The sequence below is a fragment of the Talpa occidentalis genome, unplaced genomic scaffold (assembly GCF_014898055.3).
Source record: "Talpa occidentalis isolate TD23 unplaced genomic scaffold, MPIMG_talOcc4v2.1 talOcc4.10, whole genome shotgun sequence".
Lineage (NCBI taxonomy): Eukaryota > Metazoa > Chordata > Mammalia > Eulipotyphla > Talpidae > Talpa > Talpa occidentalis.
This window is the reverse complement of record NW_023600993.1, coordinates 33,425,770-33,441,397: the sequence shown is the minus strand read 5'-3', so window position 1 is coordinate 33,441,397 and position 15,628 is coordinate 33,425,770. Positions and strand designations below refer to the sequence as shown.

The 15,628-nt window shown below is 39.8% G+C and overlaps 1 protein-coding gene across 4 annotated transcripts in view; it reads left to right on the top strand.

The window, feature by feature from the left end:
- The window catches only part of SMARCC1 (SWI/SNF related, matrix associated, actin dependent regulator of chromatin subfamily c member 1), a 129,934-nt gene that overhangs the window by 95,885 nt on the left and 18,421 nt on the right, over nt 1-15,628 (top strand). For all 4 annotated transcript variants that reach the window (XM_037528321.1, XM_037528338.2, XM_037528347.1 and 1 more), the window contains exons 23-24: nt 5,211-5,345; nt 14,514-14,775. In XM_037528321.1, coding sequence (XP_037384218.1) covers nt 5,211-5,345; nt 14,514-14,775 — 397 coding nt within the window. The remainder of the gene's footprint in view (nt 1-5,210; nt 5,346-14,513; nt 14,776-15,628) is intronic.

Sequence of the window (15,628 nt, the reverse complement as noted above, 5' to 3'; positions counted from 1 at the left end):
CCCCAGGGTTTCTTTTACTGTTGTGAATAAATTCCTATGTATGGAATGATAAACTGTTCCCTGGAATAAAGAAACACTTGGGAAAAGAAGATTTAGTTTAATGGAAAGCCCTGAATGTATTCATTGTCCATAAACAATGGGTTTTGTTGGCTAAAAAATTCAGCCCAGTTTTGCTGCTCAGTAGCTTTCATGGCTTGCTTTCTACTTGTCCTAGGCTTTTATCTATTTATTTATTTTTAAAGATTTATTTATGCACACAAGAACTGGGGTACAGGCCAGAGGTGCAGGGGTTGAGAGGATTCACATTAGACAGAATGGGGAACACAACAGGCAGATTGACTGAAATACACTGCTGAGGGGAGCAGCGGGCGAGACAGAAGAGGTCTGCTGCACCCTGTGGGTTACCTCCCTGGCCAGGGATTGAACTCTTGCTGCAATGGCTGCTGGTAGCTTCATAGTGCTTAACCCTTGTGCCACCAGGGAGACCCCAATCTAGGAGATTTCTAATTCCAATATTGGTGACATGAAGAGATTAATAGGTGACTGCTTAGAAGCAATGTAAAAAACAAGTTTACTATCAGAGAAAATAATCAGAAACAAACATTTCATGTTACTGATACCAAGCGGGAAGACAATAAAAAAAGAATTAGTTCTTCTTGAATAGTAGTAGAGCGATAGCTAGGAAATTGTGTGTCAATTCAGATTTTCCATCACACATGTAGTGAGAATCCTAGAAGGCAAGGCGAGAGTGAAAGAGGTAGGGGAAAAAGAAATTGTGGCTGCTTGAAAAGTTTTCCACATTTGATGAAAACTTGACCTTAAAGATTCAAGAAGCTCAAGGAAAGAGTATGAGACATGTTCATAAAGATGCTGACACACAACACTTCCTCCAACTCTGCCTTAGTCTAGTAGAGAAGGGTATAAGAGGCATACCCTATGATTCTTGGAAGTCTAGATTTGATCTTTGTCTTGAAACCATTTCTGTTTCAAACCCTTGCTGGGTGTAACCAGAGATCAGAAGCAGTTTGATTTTCAAACCCTGCAATTCTTCTAAATTCTGCCTAAAAGTTGAATGGTTCCTTCTTTGGTTCCTCTCTTCTAGCTGCTATAATACATACAAAAAATGAGTTTTTATTTACTTTTGCCTGGAAGCCATCCAAGCCTGATTTGCAAGTTCATTAATTACCCTTTTGACAGTTTCCAAATTTTGTATTGCTGTGTAATAGAGATCTACTCTCCACCCACCACTGTTTTCCTCTATCTTTTAAATTACCACCAGTGGTTTTTCCAAGTCCCTTTCACCTGCACCCATTCCATGATCCAGAATCCAAACTTGGGCCTCCCTGGTGGCAAATGGGTTAAAGTCTCAGCTATCAAGCTATCACCAGTCACTGCAGCATGAGTTTGATCCCTGGCCAGGGAGCTAACCCAAATATAGCACAGCAGACCCCTCCTGTCTTGCCTGCTGCTCCCCTCAGCAGTGTATTTCAGTGGATCTGTGTGTTCTGCTCTCCACTATCTCTGGTGAATCCTCTCACCACCTGCACCTCTGACCTACACCCCAGTTCTTAAATAAATAAATAAATAAATAAATAAATAAAATCCAAAGTCACATTTTAGGTTTTTGTTACAGCATCACCCTATTTCCTGATAACAAATTCTTTTCCAATAGCAAAGCTGTGGCTTTTTTTTTTTCCTTCTAAAAAAATTTTTTTTTTTGTAGCTCATGATTTTATGAAATTAGTGTACCTAATGGACAATTCTGTTCCATGTGGTATCAGTTATGTCATTTATTAGTATTCACCTCAGAGGTGAATCTATGCATCTACAAAGTTCAAGACAGCTACCTTCAGATCCTAATCCTAGGCAGAGGTAGTTGGGACCTTGTCTCTCTGCATGTCTTGGGGTTTCTCCTTTATAGTCACACTAGCAGGTCATTATACTTCTTACAGAGAGACTGTTTTATAAAATAGTACATTGAGTTCCCAGACTGGGAACCAGAAAATGGTACCACTATTTTCTGTTGCATAAGAGTCTGCCCTGATTCAGATGTCAATCATAGACCCCCACCTCTCAGAAGAAAGACATTTGAGGCCATATTTAATCTATAGGTTCCTTCTAAAAATTCCTCAGGAAAATGTTAGCTAAAATATCAATTGTTATAAATAGTCTTAGGGAGATAATTAGAAATCCTTTGGACTTTAAAATGTTAGTTCAAGTTCTGCTATTTACTAGTCTAAACATCGGCAACAAACAACTTCTCTGAGCCTATTTCATTTTATTTGAATCAAAGGGTCTTATTGATCTCCCTTTCTAACATGATTGTTACAAAAAACAATGTAGAAAAATGTATTCTCTAGGCTGTAAAAAAAATTACATATTTTAATTATCAAACTTATGTTTGAGTACTCCCTTGTGCCAACTGTGCTACAATGCTAGGTTCATTTAATGCCTGAGATAGATGTGGATGTTCTCTGCCTCTGAATTTATAGTCATCTCATTAACCTTGAATCTCACATTGATTTGAGTTGAGCTATTTAAGACTGTATATTAGTTGTGAAGAAATAGAAAAAACTAATGAAAATAGAAAAAACTAAATTCAGTTTAAAATGCTGAATATATAATAGTGAGACTGTTAGGAAAGCTTTAGTTAGGGATTATACATTATTTTTAAAATGTGGAATGAAATATTTGATTTTCACACAAGTTATGTTCTTAAATGGATATTGAATAACAATAACAAAGACTTTCAGTAACAAAGATTTTCCTTGTGTAATATCGAAATGATCTTAGAGTTCATTCAACTCCTTTATTTTGTAGATACAGAAATAAACCCACACAAGTTCTTGATGAACCTAGAGATACATGAATAGTTATTGAAGAACCAAAACTAAAATCCAGGTTTCCACTTGGAACCTGGTGATCCCAACCAACCCAGAAACATAATCTGATAAAATTCTCCATACCATTAAAAATGACTTTAAGTGTTTACAATAAAAACCAAGCAGCTAGCTCAAAAAAGATACCCACCATTTTTGAAACACTCCTGGATACCAATAGTGATTTAAGCTTCTAAGTTTTTAAGAACCAAAATTTAAATAACATTTAATTTAAAATACTAAGTATTTTATGGTTTCAGGCCTTATATCCAAGTCTTTAATTCATTTTCAATTAATTTTTGTGTATGCAGTTAGGTAAGGATTTAGTTTCCCTTTTTTGTATGTGGCTGTCCATGTTTCCCAGCATCATTTATTAAAGAGGCTTTGTTTTCTCCTTTGTTTTGCTCACCTGTCTTTCTGTTCAGTGGTCAAGTCTGCTTTTTTAAGCCTTATCGTTGAGTTACTAATTCTAGTTACTACATTTTTCAATCATATTTTCAATCAGGTAGACTTTGATTTTTAATCCCATATATAGGTTGTATAAGAAGTTCTTTGTATCCAGATTTTCTTGAAAATACTTTAAAGTTCTTTCCTACCAGGTTCAGTGTCTATATCTTTGTCTGCTTTTTTGAGTGAATGCCAGATGTGTATAAAATTTTGATGCTCCAGTGATGGTGTATTCTCTATGTAGATGATTTAACCTTCCTCTGTGATGTTAATATAATTGAGAGGAGAACTGAGTTGATGCTAGATGGCAGTTTGGTCATTCTCCTTTGGGAGTAACATTTGATTAAGATTTTTAAAGGAATCTTTATCCCTTCTAAAGGAGTTTGCAGGAATTTTATTCTTACATCTGATTCCTTCAGCATTTGCCAAGTATCTTGAGACAGTGACTAGCATGTGTTTGTTTTGTAACTCTTCTACCAGTAATATTTATCCCTAGACAGGAGTTATAAGAGTTCTTTATATAGTCTGCATATAGGTCTCTCAGTAGATGCATGATTTGCAAATACTTTCTCATTGTCTGTGGGTTTTTACATTCTTGCAATGCATGTTGAGTCCTTGGTTTTAGATATGTCTTTATTCTGTACTCACACTTACTTGACTTAAATTTCTGTTTTTAAAATTCATTGTTCCTCAGAATTTGAAAGAAATTTTACCTTATTTTCAGAAGCCTGATGACATTTAGATTTTTGTTCGTAACTCACCCACCCCCTTTTCTGGAACTCTAGGATATTTACAGTCTTATATTCTTAAATTTCCAAAGCTATTCCTTGGCTGTGGATCTTTTTTTTAATGTTCATTTTCTTGTTGTTTGGTGGTCCCTTTCTATTTGAAAATTCATGATGTTCAGTTCTGAGAGGAAATGTTTTGGTGTGTTTATTTGATAATAGTGAGGGATGTCCCTAATTTCCTGTATAAATATCAAGAAAATAGAAAGTTTCCTGCCAAAGCCAAGTCTAGGAGACTTTTTTATATTAGACCCTGAACCTGGTAACATTATTAGTATCTTAAAGGAATGGCTAGACAACACAAGTAAGAGGGAGGTTTTTTATTTGACCTTCTAAACTTTCAGTTTTATAGATGTGCATATGTTTCGTAGAAATTGGTTTAACCCTACACAATACAAGCAGGCTTAAAATCATGTAATCTTTCTCTAAACTTTTGGTGATAATGAAGTTCAGTGTAATTGAGAGAAGTTAGCTTGATCATTAGTAGTTACAGATTCATTCATAAAACTTGCCCATACTTCCCAATCTTCCTGCATAGAGGTTTCCATAGTTATAAAACATTTCTTTCAGGTATAAAAGATTGAAAAATAAGGTTCTTGTTGCATTGTTGTCTGTCAGTTTTGCTCCCAAAAGCCTGTATAAACCACTTTTTCACACTAATTCCTTCTAGATTTTGTAAGAAAAATGGAGATCTGTAAGACAATCAGTCCATATTATTTCTCAAAACCTTGTATATCAGCAAGATAAGAACATAAGTTCAACAGATAAAATAAAAATGAATGCAAAGTGGTGTTAGAAGTATGCTAGTGTAATCTTTGGGATGGTGTCATGAAAAAGTGGATCTTCTTGGACCTTTGCCAAGTCTGACTTCCTCATCCTCTCTGAGTGATGTGACCAATTCCTCTGTGTGCTGTTGAGCAGAAATTCAGGGACAGTTATTTTAAATTAGAATAAATGTATTTTTACCCTGGTGGAAATATGGAAAGAGGGCCTGGGCATTTTTCGTAATTATGTAATTCCCACTTTGAATAGCAACTTTAACATTTTACTGTTTATTAAATGTTAGCCTGTGTAATTTGAATAATCTTTTGCCCTTTAGCACCTGGCTGCCGTGGAAGAGAGAAAAATTAAGTCTCTGGTAGCTCTCCTTGTTGAGACTCAAATGAAGAAACTGGAGATCAAACTTCGACATTTTGAGGAACTGGAAACTATAATGGACAGAGAAAAAGAAGCTGTAAGTAAGGGGAATTTTATAGTGTCTTTTTAGCAGTTAAACTTTCCTCACCTTTCATAAAGTACAACTTACATAAATAAGTGGTATCCTATTTTATTGGCCTCTGGCTATCTTCTATCCTTTTTTCTGTTTGCCCTTTCAGAAGCATTATCAAATAGCAATGATTAATAAAAGAGTATAAACATTGTGAAAATAATTATGCAACCCCTCCCCCTTGTTACATGGTGGTATCAAATATTTCATCCTGCGGAAGTTGGGTCTTAGACTTCTTTTATTCTCTTGTTACCAATAAAGTAGAATTCATGCAGATCCATTATCTGGACTTTCTTAATTTGTTTCTTGAATAGAAATATCCAAAAGTAGAAGTTAATCTTGATTTAGGAGCCTTGTTTCTGTGATCCCTTTTTATCAAACCTTCTCAGATCCGAACCTTGTGTTCTCACCTCTCTCTTCCCTCCCCTATACAGTAAAGGGCAGGTGGAACTAGGCCTGTGCAGAGCTCCTAAACAGCATTCTCTGGGGCACAAACTATTGATAGAAGGATGTGGCTCAACTAGGATCAAAAGAATTAAGAAAAAGGTGTAAATGGGTGTAGAAACAACAAAAGATCAGAAACATAGGAAGGGTTGGGAAGCAATGGTTATCTCAAGGGTAGTTTTCGAGAAGCAAAGATTGAGCTCTTTGAAGATTTTTTTTTTTTTTTTTTTTTTTTTTTGATGAGTTGACTAGAAACGGAATCAGCTTTCTACACTGACACATTCTGGAATTTGAGGGTTTAATTAAGACTTTCTCCTTGTGATTATTTTGACATTTTGACCTTATATGTCAAAAAAAATTATTTTGACATAGAAGATACTGGTTATTGGGCCTCCCTGGTGGTGCAGCGGGTTGAGCGCAGTGCTGTGGAGCTGTTCACAGCCTCTGCAGCGTGGGTTCAATTCCCAGCCAGCCAGGGAGATTCCCACATGGCATGGCAGACCTGTCCTGCCTCATGCGCTGCTTCCCTCAGCAGTGTCTTCGGTCCATCTGCCTGTTCTCCCCACTCTGTCTCTGGTGAATCCTCTCACCCTCCCGCGCCTTTGGCCTGTACCCCAGTTCTTGTATAAATAAAAATAAATAAATCTTTAAAAAAAAAAAGATGATGATACTGGTTATCTATAAATAATACAGTCTTAATGAACCTTAAAATTAAACCATTCCAGAAGAGTTTTGACTTTTAAGAAATTTGGTAATCTGTTTCTTAGTGGTCCATCAAGCATGCCTTCTTGCAAGTTCCTTTTGAGAGCAACCCATTTTCATTTTGTTCTAAGAACAACTCTGCCACTTAACAAAGGCATTCTCACCCCATGAGGAAGGAGAGGCTGCTTCATCAACTCCTACCCACACCCTGCACTATTATACCCCAGTTCCCTGACCCCAGACGCATCTCTCACACCACCAGCCTCCTTGCCCAGAAGTTGCTGGCCATCCTAGCCTCATCCCCATCACCCTCTGTCCGTCAACCATGCCACACCACCTGGAGCTTTCCTAGGACTATGTTCTTTGTGTAACATGTATGCATAGTACTTCTCTGCCACCAAGTTCCTTTTCCCTATTCTTTGCATATCACCTGTGTCCCTCAGCCATGTACCTGTGGGTAACATGCCCCTCTCCATATGCTGCTGTGCAGCCTAACCGAGAACTTACTGTACTCATCCTCCTATACCAGAGTATATGCTCTTTAAGGGCAAACTTATTCAAGTATCTTTGTTAACACAGAACCAACACATCATAGACCCTTGTTTAAGTGTTGTTTGAATAGACATGTGCCAGTGTCAGTCAGAAGCTGGGAAAGTTGAAAGAAAAGCCTACCCTCAGGGGACTTAGTTTAGTTTAATGGGAGAGACAGTTAAGAAAAGTGACATTGGTGTTCCTCTGGAAACAGAGGAGGAATACTGACGGGCGGGGGCGGGGATATTGAAAACTTTTAGAGGGCAACTGGAGCTTTGAAGAATGAATATCTGCCTTTATCTTACCTAAATGGGCTGAGTTTTAGTCATTTTACAGATTTTTTTTTTCAGGGTGTTTGGGATAATAGGTCTCTGTAATATAATGAAACAGAATTGATGTGATAGCAAGGAGATTTTCAGTAGGCTCTTTTCTCAACTAAGTCACCTTCAGAGGGTGAACCTGCAAATTCCACTCTCTAAAACACTGATGGAATTGGGCCTCTCTGGTGGCACAGGGGTTAAGTCTCAGCGCTATCAAGCTATTTCCACCACACCAGGAGTTCAATCCCCAGCCAGGGAGCTAACCCGCATGGTATAGCAGACCTCTCCTGTCTTGCCCACTGCTCCCCTCAGCAGTATATTTCAGTAGATCCGCCTGTTCTGCTCCCCACTCTATCTCTGATGAATCGTCTTACCCTGACACCTCTGGCCTGCACCCCAGTTCTTGTATGCATAAATAAAAATAAATCTTTTTTTTTTTTAAATCACTGATGAAATTGTCCCCAAATAACAGCCTACAGCCATTTCCCATTCTCCACTGACTCCCAACACCCAAGGGCCATGTGTTCAGTGACTCCATTTTTCCTGGCCTTTCAGAATTTCCCTTGTGCTTTGGATTTTTAGTAATTACTTATCTCAAATAACTCCTGTTTTTCTCACTTGACTCTTTTTTTTTTATGTTAAATTCTAATCAAAGCACATAAAACATTTTCTAGAATAGTCTGAATAGAACAGCACAACTGAGAATGTTGGGGAAATATTCTGCTGTGCGGAACAGTCCCTAGCCACTGAATGAAAGTAACACACCCATAGTATTTATTCCTGTATGAATTTGCCCCAATACTTGGTGACTGAAAACAGAGAAAGCACTATCTCAAACAGATTCTGAGGGTTAGGAATCTGAGTGCTTCAGACTCAGAGTGTCTCATGAGGTTGTAGTTACCTTAAAGTTCACCTGGGGTTGGCGGATATAGCTTTAGGTTTGTGTGATTGTTGGCAGCAAACTTGAGTTCCTTGACATCTGGACCTTTCCGTAGAGTGACTCATAAAATTACTTCCCCCAGAGTGAGTGATTCTAAAGAGCACCCAGAATGAAACTACTGTGTATATCTTTTGTAACTTAAACTTAGAAATCTCGTCCCTGGAGCCTCCCTGGTGGTGCAAGGGGTTAAGTGTCAGCACTATGAAGCTATCCACAGCCTCTGCAGCACAAGTTCGATCCCCAGCCAGGGAGCTAGCCCACATGCGGCAGCAGACCTCTCCTGTCTTGCCCCACTGCTCCCCTCAGCAGTATGTTTTAGTCAGTCAGCCTGTTCTGCTCCACCTCTGTCTCTGGTGAATCCTCTCACCCCCCTGCACATCTGGCCTATACCCCAGCTCTTGTATGCATAAATAAGTAAATTTTTAAAAAATCACATCCCTTTACTTGTGCTATATTCTCTCCATCACACAGACCAGGCTTCAATGGGACAGTGTAAATATTGGGAAGAGAAATCCTTGGACCAACTTGGAGTTTCACTCACAAACAGAAAGAATCCTAGGGACTTCAAAATGTCCACCATTCATTTTTGTGCACATTTAAGACAACCTATTTTTCCCACCCCAGCTTGTGAGTAAGCAAAGCCATGGCTGTGTTCCTACTAATGATTTCTGTACATGACTATGTTGTAAAGATTAAATGATCAGTATGGCATATGCCTGAAACAGTGTAAAGCACATAGTTAATTGTTCAGTATTATACATGCCTCTTTTATGTAAACTGGTTGTCAATAACTATATATTAAATTCTTAATCTCTATAGGCTTTTGTTGACTTTGTAAACATTTATTGGACCAGTCACTGTGCTAAATAAAGCACTTCATATAAATTTTCTCAATCTCTCAAAAACTATATGAAGAAAACTTCAGAAAGAAAAGTCTGGTTACTTTGAATCTCCTCACACAGACTTCCATTTTAAGTAGTATCATTCCAGTAGACCGTATTGAGAAACTGACAACTAAGCAGATACTTCCAGGCACTAGAATCAACCAAGGCAGAAGCCTTTGAGGCAAATGCTTGATTGACATATTTAGGAACTAAGGAGTAGGTCGGTGGACTGGAGAATAAATGGTAACAGGAGGTCGGAGAATGAAGTCACAGCTAGTGGTGACCGAATCACAGAGGTGCCTGTAAGGTATCCAGAGACCTTTCATTTTATTGTGATTAAAGTGTAGAATAGGGGGCTTCCGTGGTGGCACAATGGGTTGAGCGCAGCACTGTGAGGCTGGCCGCAGCCACTGCAGCGCAAGTTCAATCCCTGGCCGGCCAGGGAGCAACCCAATGACACAGCAGACCTCTCCTGACTCGCCTGTTGTTCCCCTCAGCATTGTACTTCAGTCTGTCTGCCTGTTCTGATCCCTGCTCTGTATGTGGAGAATCCTCTCACCTCCCACACCTTGGCCTGTACCCCAGTTCTTGTATGCATAAATGAATAAATCTTTTTTAAAAAAAAAATAAAATGTAGAATAATTACAGGACTTTGAGCAAAGGACTGGTGTGATCTTCCTTAAAGTTTAGCCAATCTGTTATAAAAAGTGTTATGAAGAACGGGGGCCTCCCGAGTGGCGCACGGGGTTAAGATGCAGCCTGTGAAGCTGTCCACAGCTTCTGCAGTATGAGTTCAATCCCCGGGCGGCCAGGGACCAACCCACATGGCGCAGCAGACCTCTCCTGACTTGCCTGCTGCTCCCCTCAGCAGTGTACTTCGGTGGATCTGCCTGTTCTGTTCCCCGCTCTGTCTCCTGTGAATCCTCTCACCATCCCCCACACCTCTGGCCTGTACGCCAGTTCTCGTATGCATAAATAAAATCTTTTAAATAAAAAAGTGTTATGAAGAAGCAAGGTTAGAATAACAGACTTTTGAAGAGGCTGTTCAAATAATCCACATGAGTTGATGGTGGTTTAGACCCGGACGGCAACAATGAAAGTAAAAACTGGTGGGGTTCTGGATAGGTAATGCTGTTAGGATATCCTGACACATAGGATACAAACTTAGAAATTTTCGTTGTATTTGATGACAAATTAAGAAAAAAGAAAAGGCAAAATTAATTTCTTGTTGCCCCAGGGGAGCTGTATTTAACTTTGTTTTTTGCATATTCATAGTAATGCATCTCTGTACTGCCTATCATATAATCAAATCTGTTGTTATGCTTGCAGAATTAATTGGGGTAGTTTCATTTGTTATTAAGAATGCTGTACCCAGGAGCAGGTTTATTTCTGAATTAAAGATGACACATTACCTTAGGCAGCAAACATACTGCAACAAAGACAGAATGAGCACTCATTAATAGTAGTGCCAGCTCCCCCCTTGGGTTTCTGCCTCCAGAAGTACACGTGAAGGGCCTACCTGGTGGCACAAGGGGGTTAAGCACAGTACTCTGAAGCTATCCGCAGCCTCTGCAGCATGAGTTCAATCCCCCGGCCGGCCAGGAAACTCCTCACATGGCAAAACAGACCTCTCCTGTCTTGCCCGCTGCTCCCCTCAGCAGTGTATTTCAGTCAGTCTGCCTGTTGTGTTCCTCAATCTGTCTCCAGTGAATTCTCTCATCCCCCACACCTCTGGTCCTGTACCCCAGTTCTTGTATGCACAAATAAAATCTTTTAAATAAAAAAAAAAAAGTACAGATGAAAGCAGCAAGATGCAGTTGATGGGTTGTTATTTTCACAGGTATAAACAGGAATGGATATGTCTGTTTTAGACTTCACTTTTCTTAAGTGGATATCTCCTCTGGACACCAAACATTTCAAAGAAAGGTGTGATTATTTACTTCATTCCTGAGGCCACGTAGTCAGAGACTTCAAGTCTCAGCTGATTATTTCCATCCTTGGCAGTAGAGATGGATTTTTGTGGCCCTCACCATCTTTTACTTTCCCACCCCCTCCTCACTGCTTCATGCAAATTAAGTGGGAAGAAGAGCTTTGTGTGCAGTCAGCTGTACTTGCAGCTGTGTCTATGTTTGGTAGCTTGGTGTAGAAAAGTGCTGTTGTGTTCAGGTTCCGCTTAGATTCGGCTTCAGTGTAGGAGTGAAGGGAAGAGGGGAAGGCAGGGTTTGAATGCAGTGGAGGGGATGTGTCTTCAGAGCAGGACTGCAGGCCGCTTTGTATGAAGCTGGGTCCCTGAAGCCAGATTGGAGCCATGAAAGAAAGTGACTTGATTCATTAACACCCTATTTAAGAGAGTGATTACCCTGTTCAGTTAAGCTATTGGAACTTTATCATAATTCTAGGAAATATAAAGGGGAGAGAAGAAAATGAAATTGTAGCATAAAACTTGTGCAATTTTTAGTGCTTCCATTTCTTTTAAGATTTATTTTATTTATGCATACAAGAACTGGGGTACAGGCCAGAGGTGCAGGGAGTGAGAGGATCCACCAGAGACAAAGTGGAAAATAAAACAGGCAGACTGACTGAAATACACTGCTGAGGGGAGCAACGGGTGAGACAGGAGAGGTCTGCTGCGTCATGTGGGTCACTTCCCTTACTGGGGATCAAACTCTTGCCACAGTGGCTGTGGATAGTTTCATAGTGCTGTGCCTCGACCCCTTGCACACCAAGGAGGCCCCTCAAGGGTTTTTTTTAATGTCATTAGTATTGTGTTCTAAATACTATTAAACGGCCTTCCCTGGTGGCCCATCGGTTGAGCCCTGGGCTGCGAGGCTGCCCTCAGCCTCTGCAGTGCTGGTTCAATCCCTGGCCACCGGTGAGGGTCCCACATGGCATGACAGACCTCTCCTGCTGCACCCGCTGCTCCCCTCAGCAGTGTACTTTGTCAGTCTGCCTGCTCTGCTCTGCTCTCCGCTCTGCCTCTGGTGAATTCTCTTGCCCTCCCACGCTTCTGACTGTACCCAGTGCTTATATGAATAAAAAAAAAAAAAAAACTTTTTAAAAAATGAATAAATACTGTTAAAACTTTTTTTTTTCAGTGTATTGCAGACATAATTTCATAAAAAATAATACAATACTTAAATGACTGTCTCTATACACAGTCACATACTTTTCTAGGGCACATTTCCAGAGGTAGAATCACTAGGTAGAATTCATTGTATTTGTAACACAATACTAATGACATTGCTTCATTCATTAGTTTTCTGACAGAGCTGGACTTCCAGAGGATTCTCATGCTGTTTACATCCTCCCAACTCCTTTCTCATCTTGCAAACAAAAATTAAACCTGCCCAGACTTTATCCTCTTTAGGTTCCCTCCTGTTGGAACTCTCTTGATACCCCTCAACTTCTTACAAGATCCTTCCTTTCAAAACATCTCCTTCCTCAGGAGACTCCATGCAAGCCAGCTCACCAATACCCAGGACATAAGCTTTATTTGTATTCTCTCCATGTATCCTCCTTCTCTTTACCTGGTCATGCCTCTTTTCTTCTTGCCTTGTCCATGGCCTTGTTTTACCCTCACTCCATGGAAGTCCTCTAGTTCTTACTCCTGAAAACTAGTGATGCTTTTCATTTGGTTCCATGTGGACTTCTCTCCAGGCATATTTCTGCTAAGAGCCCAGATTCTTAGTCTAATTCGCATGCTTATTCCAGCTAGCTTTTGCTAATGATAGTACATAGGTTTTCTCTGCAGAACTGACTGCTCTTTAAAACTCCTAAAATGTTACATTTCTCTCTAACCTTGGTATAGTGCTATCCAATAAAATATCATATGAGCCATGTGTATAATTAAAATTTTTGTAGTAGCCACATTAAAAAAATCAACAGTAAGGGGCATGCCTGGTGGCACAAAGGGTTAAGATGCAGCACTAGGAAGCTATTCACAACCACTGCAGCACAAGTTCGATACCCAGCCAGAGAGGTGACCCCACATGGCAAAGCAGACCTCTCCTTGCTCGCCTGCTGCTGCCCTCAGCAGTGCTTTTCAGTCAGCCAGCCTGTTCTGTTCCTCACTCTGTCTCTGGTGAATCCTCTCACCCCCCACACCTCTGGCCTGTACCCCAGTTCTTGTATGCGTAAATAAATAAATCTTTAAAAAAAAATAGGTAAAATTATGTTTTATTCCAATGTGTGCAAAATGTTATTTCAACATCTGATGAATATGAAAAAATAGTTTTTTATAAGTCTTCAAAATTTATTGTGTACTTTGCATTTACAGATTAGCCACATTTCAAGTGTTCAGGGGCTATTTGTGGTTTGTAGTTGAGGTATTGGACAGCACAAGTCTAGAAAATGCCTCCTATTAAATCAGATATTTTATTGAAAATTGTTGAATGGAACATTACTGAAAGGAAATAGATTTATTAATCATCCTTATTATGTTGCTCCTAAAGATGTGGATTTTTATTTTCCTTCATGTTCAAATTAATTTTTAGGCCTGAATTAAATAAATTTTGATAGCATTTATGGTAGACTCCATTCTCTGAATTACTGTCAGGCATATGGTTTCTGAATTTCCTGGCACATATAATAACTTACTTCTCTGGTTTTAATTTGGGCTCCAGAAAGATTATGTTGAATATTGAAATGCTTATATTCTTCAAGATTCATGCAAAATTTTATTTACACATCTAAAATATATGGGGAATGTGTCACCCAGACTAATTTTGCATACTTGAAAAGTTAAAATTTACAGTGGCATTGCCAAAAGTTCTATGTTGAAAAAATGCATATTTTTGCAACCAAAGCCATGTCCACTCATCCAGAGGATTTAACTCTCTCTCACATTATAAAATAGCAACCAGAAGGCTCACACCTAAAAAGAGCACTTGGGAAGGTTGGGTAGACTTGAAATATTTGCATCTGAGGGACTATTAGAAGGACAGGGTAGACTTGTTCTATCTGGTGAACATTAACGTGATTTTATAAACTATTTTTAAATATCCAAGTGCCTGCCACACAGGGAATTACATGTATACTGAGTGGATTCAGAGAACCATAATCCCATTGGGTAAAGGTTACAAAGAAAGGTGAACTTTACTCAACATAGAGAAAACCTGGACCTCAAAGACAGATGTCTAAATGCAGATATGCTACTCATTAAATGATATTTTATCTTACAATGGATATTGTAGGAGATAAGGTAGATACTTAACTAGGATGAAGTGTAGGGAATCCAGGCATCAGGTAGGTGTCCTGTGTGTTATCCAATCCTGTGAGCCTTTCCTGATGTCATTTTTCTTCCCTTTCCTTTTAGTTAGAACAACAGAGGCAACAGTTGCTTACTGAACGCCAGAACTTCCACATGGAACAGCTGAAATATGCTGAATTGCGAGCCCGGCAGCAAATGGAACAGCAGCAGCACGGACAGAACCCTCAACAGACACACCAGCACTCAGGAGGACCTGGCCTGGCCCCACTTGGACCAGCAGGACACCCAGGCATGATGCCTCATCAGCAGCCCCCTCCCTACCCTCTGATGCACCACCAGATGCCACCACCTCATCCACCCCAGCCAGGTGAGAGGAAGACTCTGCCCACAGGTAAAGCTGGAATCATTCCCATGGCACAGAGTATCAGTAAGCCTAACCACAATATATTTGGTGATTTTTGACTAGGAATGTTCAAAATAGCCATTATCATTCAGGAAATTGTAGGCAAGGAAGGTCTGGCTTTATAGTCTTCACAACATAATGCCTGCCATGTTCTTTGCAGAGTCCACTTTACATGATGTCTGATGCCTTTCTTTGGATAAATTAGCCTCTGAATGGACAGTGCAGCCCAGAATTCCTAAAGTATTCATCCTTAAATTTGTCTGCATTTTTTTAACAAGAAATTTTCAAAGACAGACATATGAGAAATACTGTAATGAGCTCTCATGATCCAACTTCAGCAACCATCACCCTTTCACCCTTTTTTTTTAATGGAATGTTCAACTATAGACAAGAGATAATAGTATAGTAACCCCCGTATATGCCTGTTGCACAGCTTCAAAATCATCAATATTTTCGGCCTCCTCTGGTGGCTCAGCGATTGAGCGCTAGGCTGTGAAGCTACCCTCAGCCTCTGCAGCACCAATTTGATTCCTGGCCGCCAGCAAGGGTCCCACATGGCGCGACAGACCTCTCCTGCCGCGCCCATTGCTCCCCTCAGCAGTGTATTTCGTCACTCTGCCTGTTCTGTTCCCCGCTCTAGCTCTGGTGAATTCTCTCACCCTCCTGCGCTTCTGACTGTATCCAGTGCTTGTGTAAATAAATAAATAAATCTTTCAAAAAGAAAAAATCATCAATATTTTATCTGTTCCTCACTTTGGAGTGAGAGATAGACTCCCCCCACCCACCCAAAGATTGATATATTTATTTGTACAAGCAC